The 12,140-nt window shown below is 43.7% G+C and overlaps 1 protein-coding gene across 1 annotated transcript in view; it reads left to right on the forward strand.

The window, feature by feature from the left end:
* csmd2 (CUB and Sushi multiple domains 2) overlaps window positions 1-12,140 on the forward strand; it is a 204,109-nt gene that overhangs the window by 97,672 nt on the left and 94,297 nt on the right. Inside the window, exons 6-9 of the mRNA XM_077008705.1 lie at window positions 6,056-6,168; window positions 8,020-8,097; window positions 9,424-9,511; window positions 11,493-11,617. Coding sequence (XP_076864820.1) covers window positions 6,056-6,168; window positions 8,020-8,097; window positions 9,424-9,511; window positions 11,493-11,617 — 404 coding nt within the window. The remainder of the gene's footprint in view (window positions 1-6,055; window positions 6,169-8,019; window positions 8,098-9,423; window positions 9,512-11,492; window positions 11,618-12,140) is intronic.

Raw genomic sequence — 12,140 nt, forward strand, 5'->3', positions numbered from 1 at the left:
GCCTTTTTGGGAGAAGAGGGAGAAAGAGGCATATATATTTAACTGACCCAGAATTGAGCTGGAAATTGATAGATACAGTAACAGTTCAGACTGTTTTCAGACATTTCTTCTTCTTTACCTTCTTAATAATAATAATAACAATAATAATAATTTCTATATATTGTACTAATCTTGCAAGCTTATTATTATTAGTTTTATGTATAATTATTCTAATAATAATAATAATAATAATAATAATAATAATAATAATTATTATTATTATTATTACTAGTTTTCTTCATTTAGCTACTAAATTTATACAATTTAAAATTTATTTTTTTTTATGCCAAAAGCCAAAAGTCAACTAATATTTAACTCAAAGTCTTTCCACACCCACAAAGCTCTGAGAGAGTTTAATGTCAGTGCTTGTGTTCTTTCAACAATGTGACTTCAGATGTGTGAAGGTCAAAGCTTTTCGTCTGTCTTTCTCTGTCTTTCTCCTCTCCTCAGACCTAATTCACTGGCCCTCGTGCCCAGACGGGCTGATTTGTTTTGTCACTTCAGAGAGAGAGAGTTTGCTCTTTCATTGCTCACCCCTCCTATGATTCACAGTCATTAAAATGGCAGAACTTTGGGGCTTAAAAGTCACCCTGACCCATGCTCTCAGCTCCAGTGCCTTAGCAGAATACAAAGCAGCAGTCTGATTGATCTGCCTAAGTAGCTACAATTAAGCTAGCTGTGTGCAAGACAGCTGTGCGAACTCCCTCAGGTCTGTGCAACAACCTTTAGCACCACAAACCATAATCAAATGGCAGAAGAAAGTGCACAGATCAAGTGGGAATGATTAAGTCATTCCTCATCGTGTTTCATGCTGCAGCAATGACACTAGTGCATACGTTGGACAATGAAGGACATCGGTTACTGCTGTTAATTGGCTTTCCAGGTGAAGATATAGAAAGTTGTATGTTGATGATGTTCGATTTAGCCTTGTGCCTTTCTTTATGTTTCCGCTTCCTGATCTCCTCACTAGTAATACTGTTGAGCTGCATTATGGGTAATCGTCTTGAAGTTGAATGTATTTGAAGTACATGAGTGCATTGCTTATAGGTGGACATGCCCTTGTGTTTTTTTTTCTTTAATGCTGGAGATATTTTCGATTAATCTAGGGAAGTTCGTCGGACTGGGATCAAGAACTCATTTATAGCTGCACTCTCGAGGCTTGTCCGAGGAAAATCTAATACCGAGCAGGAAGTTGAAAGCATTTTGAACTTGCTATAATGCCCTTAAAGAGTGCCTTTTTGACTTTCAGGACTCTTTGCTGAGTGCGAATAGCGTATTTTATGAAGAAAGGAAATGTGGTGAAGGAGGGGGAAGCGTAAGGGTGGCAAGGCTTTCCAGAGCCCTAATAGCATATTTATGAGTGTGCTAATCTGTAATGACATTTTCGATACTCTCTTCCTTCCTGTAAGTTATCAGATCCTAAGACCATCTTCTGGTATAATCATCACATTTTAACAAGGAGTGATTTTGGTTTAAATAGCTTTTTAACTCAAACAGACATCTCAATAAGTGCATTGTGACATGGACATTGGGGCAGGGGGAGTGATTCTTTAAAGCGTTTTTAGCACAGATAAATCTGTTTTAGGTGATCTTTTCTACTCCCATATCTCCATTCCTCCTCTGGTCCATTAGTCTGGTCCAAAAACATCTAACTGGGATCCTTTCAGGAAAACTTTCATTGTAGGTTTTCAAATCCTTTCACAGAGATCGTCCACCAGTTAATAATATGGACATGCCCCATAGCAGGGTACCTACACTGTAGGTAGCGGTATAAATCAGTTTTACATGTGTTTTAGGAGGTGTGGTTTAAGGACAACAGTTTCTTAGTAATGTGAATGTGTACTTTTGTATGAAGCAATAGAAACCTTTACAAGGAAGGACTGCTGGAAGTAGCTTCTCTTAATAGTTAATTTCAGTGAAATCCAATAATCTGTGTAATCTTTATAATCTGCATAATTTCTTTGTAAGATATATTTATTGTTGAGGAAAATAGTTTTATTATTATTATTATTATTATTATGTTTTGTAAAGTTATTTTTTATTAAAGAAAATCTGTCTATTGGAGGGAGAGAGAGAGAGAAAGACAGAGTGAGTGAGTCAGGCATAAAAATTACAAATAAGAATATGAAATATTAGGTAACGGCTTTTAAGACAGGCTATAGATTTAGGAAATGGTAGTGAGCTTCACATCCTTCCTTTTATCTTGCATGAGATCTCCGCATTGTTACAGAGTCTGACAATAATGTAATAAAACATGCAATCTGAAGTGAAACTCACTTTATCTGTCCAGTGGCTGCTGTCGTAAATCAAGGCTAATGTCATGTGACAAGTTGTCAGAACTCAATGCCACTTCCATTATTTTGGTAGACCTCAAAGGACAGAAGGGGTTGCGCATTAAATAAAGAAATAATGTGAACCCGAAGAAGAAAACTAATTTCAGTAAAGGCAGACCTGTCGGTGATTGATTCTATGGAAAAGATTCATCTTCCTCTCCCCATCTCCATGCCCATCAGTTACTGTAGTCATGATTGTTTTTTTTTTTTGTTATCTGAGAGTAGAGGCTAAGCATGGAGCATTTTAAGGTGAAGGAATGTTTAAAGGTTCAAACTTTAACCTGTGAAACAACCACGAGAGCTCTCTGCCATGATCACATCAAACAGACTACCAAAGCTGTAAATCCACCCATCCGGTGGATTTCTTCAGGTTCCAGATGGCTTCCGCTCACACTGCATCTTTCACCTGGTATGTCTATGCATGGATACCTTCGCCGTGTCCTGCATATATCTGGTTTTATTACCGGAGCCACAGTGGGGACAGACCCATGTACAGCAAAAAGAACGTGCTTCTTCGTCACATCTTCTGTCTTCAGATCTGGGTCAGGCTGTCGTGGTTTGTGAGACACATGAGGTTTCACACACTGCTTCACTCATACCACTGAGACCTCTACGCTTGGTAGACTTTTGACTTCATAGGAGGCTTTGTCACAAGCCATGTCCCCCTGTCAACCTAACACATATTGGAAACGAAATTCCTTGTCGAGAGAGCGAAAGGAGAGAGTGAATGTGGAGAGACTGTAAGCGAGCCATCTTGTCACTTCTTCTCATTCCCCTAGAGGAAAAAGAGGCCTGTTTTAGTTAATAAGCACAATTCAGCTAATGTGTGTTAAAATAAGCTTTTGCGGCAGCCTGTTGCATTAACATGACGGCGCGGTGACAGGTACCTGGGAACCGGTGCCCAGGGACCGCTTTATTCTCCATGATTGCACTCCTGTGCCATTGGCTCTAGCTAAACAACAGGTGCTTATGCATGTCACGGGGAAGCCTATCCTTTCACCTCTAAGCACCCTGAGAGAGGCTGGCTTCTGAGGGAGCCTTCGCCGTGTTAGAGTGACGCCCGCAATTGCTCTCGCACGTGAAAAATGGCGGCACCTGTTCCATTTTGTGGGTTAGGGAGGTGTGTGGTGCTAAAGAGCCGAACAGGCCAGGCTGTGGTGAAAATGAACGAGGAACTGCCGAGACCTCCTGCCGAGCTCTTTTCCAGCGAAAGAACGCAGAGTAGTAGTTTGACCCGTCATTTCTCATACATATTTTGTATATCATTTCTATTTACGCTTTAAAGACGCCCTCTCTGACCGGCTAGCTGACTGACAGACTGACTGACTAGTTCTCTTTGTTGAAATGCTCATGGGGAATTGTAGTGCATCCATATACTAGCTAGCTAAGTATCTAAGATGGCAATAAGACCAAAACAATGGTGTGTTCTTGTAGCTCAGCATTGTGTGAAGCCCGTAGTGGTAATAACACCAAGGTCTTGTGTTTGATCCACAGTGGGCACGTTACACAGTTAGATATGTGGAATGTTCATGATGAGAAATAGTGTTAATCTAGTTAAGAAAACATTTCCTCTCCTCTGCAGTCACATGCTGTTGTTATGAAGTCAGCAGGTATAACATATCTAGGGCTCCCTGTAGCATAGCTAGGGCTCCCTGTAATAGATACATGAAAGACCAGTCACAATGCAATCAAGCATTTCAGCGGACGGAATGCACCTAGCAAGATACATTACAGCTAATCATCTTATTCTCTCAAAGTTAACGCTAGGGTGTTTTCAGATTGCTAAATAACCACCTCGCCATTTCTGAAATGCTAATAAACAAGAGAGACAAAGGACTTCGTGTTAACATTTATTGCTTGCTGTGGCTATAACTAACAATTGCAAAGCGCGAAGTGGACTAATGTTTTGGCACACTCCGCAGCAGATTGGCATGCAGGATGGCACAACCGAAGCTTTTTTTCAGCAGTAATACACAGAAGGCCACTCAAAATCGTACTTCTTTCAAAGATTTCCCACCATTTCAGATGTCGTGCTGTTGTCAGTGGCTTTGCAGTGAATGATAGTCGGTTGAAGCTAGACTAGCCTATTTGTTTTGTTTTTCATTCTATCTTCTCTTACTTGTTTTTCACTTGGTTTTCACACTTTGATATTATCGACCCTGTGTAATGTGATTTTGGAATGGCTGTAATTGAAAATCTATTTGGCCAAGCTCAAGGAACTTCCACAGCGCGTCATTTTTCTCCAGCATGTGGTAAAGTGGCTCGCAAGGCTCATCCGCTGCTCTGCCATCGTTTTAATTACGATCCATCAGCTATCTAGCCTGTTTTAACAGTGAGAGCTTGCGATGACAGATGACAATGCCACCCACAACATATCATGAGCACCAGGACATCTTTCACACACTTGATGGGGCCGGTGTTCCAGTCATGAGAGGATTCTCATCTCCCGTATCACCACTGTGTCCGCGGGTAAGGGAGCTCCTGATGGAGTGGATCTTTGTAACTGTGATTCAGAGTCTCGTCTCATCAAGCTCGTCAGTGCTGGTGGAGCCACACGCCTGGCTAACGTTGGTGAGTCAGCACTGAGAGGCTGATTGGACATCTACACCATCAGCCCGATCAGTGACAGACTGAAAGCAGAGCCGATTGGGATCTACTCACTTGTGCCCTTCTATTCTTCCCTTCCCTCTTGATCCTGCTCTCTCTCTCTCTCTCTCTCTCTCTCTCTCTCTCTTTCACTCTCTCATCCTCATCCTCATTGCAGAGCTTGTTGAGCCAAATCTGACATTTGGTACACACACGTTGACGCTCAATCTTCCCTTTTCTGTCAGGCAGTGTTCTGTTTTCTCCTCAGCTTATGTACTTAGCATTCACTATTATAACGCAACTGTGAAACATGGCTTACAATAGCACGAACAGCTTTGTCTTAATAAAAAGCACTAATTCTTGTCATTTCCAGAACGTCAGTACCAGCAAATTCTGTATGTTGCTAATGCACATTCATTAGATTACTCATTCAAAGCCTGTTGCTGGGCAGCCTCTCAGACATCTTTGTTGTCTATCAAAAAGGAGCTTTATAATCCTCCTGTGGAAAACGATACCCTGAAACATTCAATTACCCTCCAAATCAAAATATATACATCTCTATTAGCACCTTGACTGTCCTCCACTTGAATGTACTTTACACTGTTCTTCCATTTAGGAGTGTCATTGTTTCATTTGATGGCTGCTGGGTAAAACAGACCCTAAAATGCTCATCTGAGGAGTAGGAGGTGGGAACTCAGTGGCTGTGGCTGAGAAAATCCAATTCACATGTACAAAACTGGAGATGATAATTAAATGTACATTTGCAAAAGAGGTGCCTTTTAACCAGTCAAAGGTGTGTGTGTGTGTGTGTGTGTGTGTGTGTGTGTGTGTGTGTGTGTGTGTGTGTGTGTGTGTGTGTGTGTGTGTGTGTGTGTGTGTGTGTGTGTGTGCGCGTGCGTGTGTGTGTGTGTATGTGTGTGTGTGCATGTTTTATTTTAGGTAGGTGTGTGGGTTATTTTGGGTTTGACCTATTATTCCTACTGAACATTTTTTTTTATCCCCTCTGTGTGAATTGCATTACAATCCACTGGGTTCCCAATCAACCTGATTGGGCACTGATTGATTGATCATGTTCCCCCTTTTGACTTGTGTTGCAGGTTCACAGGTCCTAACATGCCCTCCCCCATCATTAGTGTTAAGAACTGGCTACGGCTCCACTTCCTCACAGATGGAAACCACAAGCTAAGGGGCTTCAGTGCTCAATACCAAGGTAAGACCAGCAAACAATGCTCTGAAATAAACACAGACTTCCACAGGATTTATAGTGCTGATGATTAGCTAGCATCAGTGAGGTAGAATTAGATTAGGTTAATCTTTCAATCAAAACTATAGAGTTACTTCTGCAGTACGGCTGCAGTGTCAGAATGAGCTACATCCTCTTTCCAGTATGCACTGGGAATGACAGGTGCGCTGTATATTCCCCTAGTCCTGGCGAGGTGCTACTGAAGCAGTAGACCAGTGATGTGATCCGCCCCCCTACCTATAATGCTACTAGGACTTCTTTGGCTACAGTTTCACGAGGTTCTAAAGGTCAGAGGTCTCCACTCAGAGGGGTTGGGGGTGCGCTGAAAAACAGGATTAATGCACATGGCTGTGAAAAACAAAGCCGGAGTCTGCAGGAATTTCACCTCCCCCCCTAAGCAGATCAGAGCCATGGGATGGGATTACAGGTCGGCAGTTTGATAATTAAGAACTGTTAGGAAATTAGGAAGAGGAGAAAGGAGGACTAAGCCCTTAATTAGATTTTCCATTGACCCCCTTCACTCTTAACATAAGCCGTTTAGCCTCCGGTTTCTCCATGATAGTTGAAATATTTTCGTGCATCCGTGATGTAGAGGGTCTCTGGACCTTTGGAACTCACAACAGGCAAACTACATCTGCTTTAACAATAAGAAGGACTTGAAGGATTCGTTCCAAACACACACACACCCCTCCCCCACACCAGACTGTGTTTGCTCCTGTGAAATCACAATCCCTCCTGTGATTTCATGTATAGCTTCAGAAGTGACATGTGCTAAAACAGCAGACATCATCTTCAGGCATCTACAGAGACACTTGGGGCTTGTCCTGGTTTGGCTGTGTGTGTTTCTTAAATGGGGCTTTAAATAAATGAATATATTATGAGAGAATAAAGTACTTTTTAAATAAATGAATATATTATGAAGGTATAAAATACTTTTAAGTAAATGTAGAAAATAAATTGGTTCACTGGAGATTTAGTCCGTTGCTAATTTTTCAAGACAGTGTGTAGCATTTTATACATGCTTTTTTATACATAGTGTTCACAGTACTTTGACATTAAATGTTTTCAATGTCATTATATAGTGTAATTAAATGATGCACAGCAGCTTTGTGGATGGTTTCTGCCATGTTAGAGGTGCGTCCCTTATAATCCACACGACAACATAGCCAAGTGCCACTGTTCCTCTAATGTACTTGTTGGGTATTGGCCCAAACACCCTTTAAATGACTCAGAAGACTTGCTGTCTGAGAAGTACTTCTGAAATTACAGAGAACACTCTTTACTTTTTTTGTTCCTCCTGTCAAACTTGTGAAGCTTCTATCAAATTTGCCTGTTCTCTTTTCATTTTTAGTATTTAATTTTACCGTGCACATAGAGCTATGAAGATAGCTAAACAACATCTGAGTTCTGTGTGCGTTTGTGTGGGCGTGTGTGTGCGTTTGTGTGGGCGTGTGTGTATGTGTGAGTGAGTACACACGTGTATTTGGGTTGGATGTGTTCCGCCATTACACCACGTATTGAGAGCTTTCTTCAAACATAAGTAATGCTTGAGTTGCAGAATGTCAGTGTCTAACTTTAGTTACTAGTTTTTCATTTGTTTATTCCTGGTGCAATTTATATACAATTATTTATGTGTGTGTGTGTGTGTGTGTGTGTGTGTGTGTGTGTGTGTGGAAGATACTCGTGTATGTATAAATGTATTTATTTATAAACCAGGAAAGATTACCACCAAGGTTATTATTATTATTTTTATTACACACTCACATGTGTATTATTGCCATCCTCCAAACAACATACTGTGTGCCTCTTGTTTTACAGTAAAGAAGATGACAGAGTTGAAGTCCAGAGGGGTGAAGATGCTCCCCAGTAAAGATAACCACAGCAAGATCTCAGTCCGTATGTATTTCTCTGGGGTGTCATACTTTTACACCTGTCACTGCAACTTTACACTGAAAAAGAACAGAACATACCTGACACAAGAAAGAACAATCTCCATGACCACACGCTGGCTAGGGTGTTCCTTGATTGTTGTATTCTCAGTATTCTGCTCATGGCCAGACTGCAATATTCTTTGTCTCCGGAGCCGTAAGAGGCAGTGTCCTTATTACAGAACGTAACACAGCCTTGAACATAATCCTCACTATCATTCCTTACAATGTCAACTGGAGGTGCCTCTGTTCTCTTCAGGAGGAAAGAGGAGGGTTCCAAACACACCCGTATTCAGTCTAAGCAGGCGGAGGTGATGCAGGCACTATGTATCAGGCATCTGTGTCAGCATTCTCCTCTCTTTGGGCCTGCCAAAGCACAGCCTTTATTTACTTTCCTATCACTTTTGTATCATTGTGAGAAAATATAAGAGCTCCCTTGAGGGTGTGCCATCTGCAGGTGTTGCTAGAGCCCCCGGTGCCATCACCGTGGCTGATGCCGTCTCTGGCGCTGACAAGTCTGGCCTTTTGTCCTTAATTAATATGCATGAGGCTTGGCATCCAATCAACGTGTGTCACTTTAGGTTTTCCCGCTGTGGCCCTCCGAGCTCCGCAGTGCAAGAGTCCCCACCTAGTGTGTTTTACTCTCATCCTGAGTGGATGTCACAGGCCAGACTGTAAGGATTGGAGAGTGCAGTTATGTTCTATAATAATAATAATAATAATAATATCAACAATAATAATACTCATAATTTCTTAATTAAGAATTAAACAAAATTAAAAGGTGTAACAGCAGGAATAAAATGAAATAATAGAATTTATGGCTAAAACAGAATTTGAAATAATAAAACAATGGAACAAAATGGAATTAAATCAATTCTAGAAGAAAAACAATAGGAGAAAATGTTAGGTATCTTTGACGTTCCCCTTGAATGGGCCTAAAACATGAGGAGACCTCAGGTCTCTAGGCAGGAGGAATTCCACAACCTCACATCTCTATAGTGGGGGGACGGGTTTGATGGGGAAATGTGTGTATGACTAACTTTTGTCAGTTGTGTTTATGACTAGCTCTTCTGTGAACATACGTATTAACAACTTCTCCGGTGTACAGTAGGGAAAGACCATGAAGGCATTTCAAGTTCATTAAGCGTGTCTTAAACTCAATTCTTCAGGTAGCCAGGTAACCTGAACTGAAGTACAGAACAGATGTAACTACAGCTTATCACTTGCTTTCAGTATGACTACTGGTTTTCTCCTTACCATTTAAAAACAAAAGCCTTCTCTGATTCTGTTGTAGTGTCCCAAATGGGTGTGGCACAAGGGCACAACATGTGTCTGGACCCTGGAATCCCAGACAGAGGGAAAAGAAAAGGTTCTGACTTCAGGTGAGAAATGAACTATGGATTACTGATTACCAAACTCCATTCAGAGGACAAGGAGGTGGGAGGAAAGAGGGATGCAGTTAATTTATTGTGTGTAATGTCTGAGTGATGAGTAGCGTGGGGTGGTAGGGGCCCGCACCTGCAGAACTTCACATTGCCCTTTTAATTCTCGAGGCTCATTGTGGACATTTGATCAGAATAAACATAGACACTGGACATGGGCACAAAGGTCAGAGTGAGAATGGGGGAGGAGGAGGAGGAGGAGGAGGGAAGGAGAGAAAGGAAGAGGAGGAGGAAGAGGGAAGGAAAGAGAGAGCAGAGAAACAAACTGGCCGAGGAGGAACAGACACATGGATGTAAAAGGTAGGCCAGTGAAAAAGACAGAGAGAAGTGGGAACAAGTGGCAAGAACAGGCATGATGTAGATGGAGAACAGGGGAAGAGTGAGGAATATGGACACATCCATTTAGATGAGTGGAATCAGAGGGGTGGTGTGTTCTGGCCAAGTGCTGCTGCAGATCTGTCTGTGGTGTGGAGTGTATCCTGTGGTGTGGGGTATATCCTGTGGTGTGGGGTATATCTTGTGGTGTGGGGTGTATCCTGTGGTGTGGGGTGTATCCTGTGGTGTGGGGTATATCCTGTGGTGTGGGGTGTATCCTGTGATGTGGAGTATATCCTGTGGTGTGGGGTATATCCTGTGGTGTGGGGTGTATCCTGTGGTGTGGGGTGTATCCTGTGGTGTGGGGTATATCATGTGGTGTGGGGTGTATCCTGTGGTGTGGGGTGTATCCTGTGGTGTGGGGTATATCCTGTGGTGTGGGGTGTATAGTGTGGTGTGGGGTGTATCCTGTGGTGTGGGGTGTATAGTGTGGTGTGGGGTGTATCCTGTTGTGTGGGTGTAGCCTGTGGTGTGGGGTGTATCCTGTGGTGTGGGGTATATCCTGTGGTGTGGGGTGTATCCTGTGGTGTGGGGTGTATAGTGTGGTGTGGGGTGTATCCTGTGGTGTGGGGTGTACTGCAGCACCCCAGAGGACTCTAATGCAGACAAATGGGGACGATCCGTTTTGCGCTCGCTGGCTCTGCTTTTGCAGCGGGGAAGTGAAAGACAATCGAAACTTTTTTGCCAGAACATTCTGAGCCCCTTCTAGCCAAGTGCTCCTTCATCAGGCAGTGGGTAATGGAGGGAGCGCAGCGCTGTATCAGGAGACCTGCCGGTCAGACGAGGGCCACTGGCTCCCTGGGTCAACACTGTCAGATGGAGTGGGGAGATTGTTCTGGCTTCCAGGGCTCTTGGCACACACACACACACACACACACACACACACACATGCCCACACGCACATGTGCACACACACAGACAGAAGGAAGGGTTGAGTGAGGATGAATGAGACAGAGTAGCTATGGAGAATCACACCGTGCACCCGGGACACTCCAGCGACAGACTGGAGGGGAGTGAGAGAGGATGAGGAGATGAGGGGATGAGGGGATGAAGAGATGAGGGGATGAGGAGATGAGAGGATGAGGAGATGAGAAGATAAGGGGATGAGAGGATGAGGAGATGAGGGGATGAGAAGATAAGGAGATGAGGAGATGAGGGGATGAGAAGATAAGGGTATGAGAAGATGAGAGGATGAGGAGATGAGGGGATGAGAAGATAAGGGGATGAGGAGATGAGAAGATAAGGGGATGAGGAGATGAGAAGATGAGGGGATGAGGAGATGAGAAGATGAGGAGATGAAGGAATGAGAGGATGAGGAGATGAGGGGATGAGGGTACTTGGGGAGGAGGATCTTTCTCCGCCTCTCGCTCTGCGCCCCGCCTGTCGCTTCCTGGCCGAGATTAAACGTGATGGATGAATGTGCGTCATTAAACATGCATGCTTCTGTGGAGAGCGCGTGGGGTTCCTGCAGTTAGGCATAACTGATGGACCTGCACCCAGTGAGCTGTGCTGTGCTCTCCCCCCCCCCGTCTTCCCCACCCCACAGGCGTGGTGCCACCGTCCACTTCTCCTGCGACGAAGGCTACGAGCTCCAGGGCTCCAAGAGCATCACCTGCATGCGCGTCACCGACAGCTACGTGGGCTGGAGCGACGACCGGCCCATCTGCAGAGGTAGGGCTCCTCTACGCTGGGTCTCCTGCGTCTCGCGTGTGGCGTGTTGGACGGGCCATCTGTGTGACAGACTTCCTGAGAGGCGGGAGATGCCTATCACTCTTCAGCAATCACCTTATTTAGCCGCACTTAGCTCTGATGAATGACTTTATTAAGCCGTACTAATTTTGTGAGTGTGATTGGCCTGGAGAGCCCTCATGACTTCATCCCACTTCAGACTGTCACTCCTTCAAAGTGTCACAGTCAGTCCTCGGCCACTATCACGAAGGCCTGGTGTAAACGTACGCACATACACCCCTTATTACACGTCAAAGAGTTCCTTCAGTTTTATTGTTGTTTTTTAATTTTGCATGTGACAGTGTGTGTGTGTGTGTGTGTGTGTGTGTGTGTGTGTGTGTGTGTGTGTGTGTGTGTGTGTGTGTGTGTGTGTGTGTGTGTGCGGGGTGGGGTGGGGGGGTTATTTATTACAAGAGGTAAATTGGTATTAAGGATTATCTTGCAACAGATGTGTCTATGTAACATG

Source organism: Brachyhypopomus gauderio, chromosome 6 (genome assembly GCF_052324685.1).
Source record: "Brachyhypopomus gauderio isolate BG-103 chromosome 6, BGAUD_0.2, whole genome shotgun sequence".
Classification (NCBI taxonomy): Eukaryota; Metazoa; Chordata; class Actinopteri; order Gymnotiformes; family Hypopomidae; genus Brachyhypopomus; species Brachyhypopomus gauderio.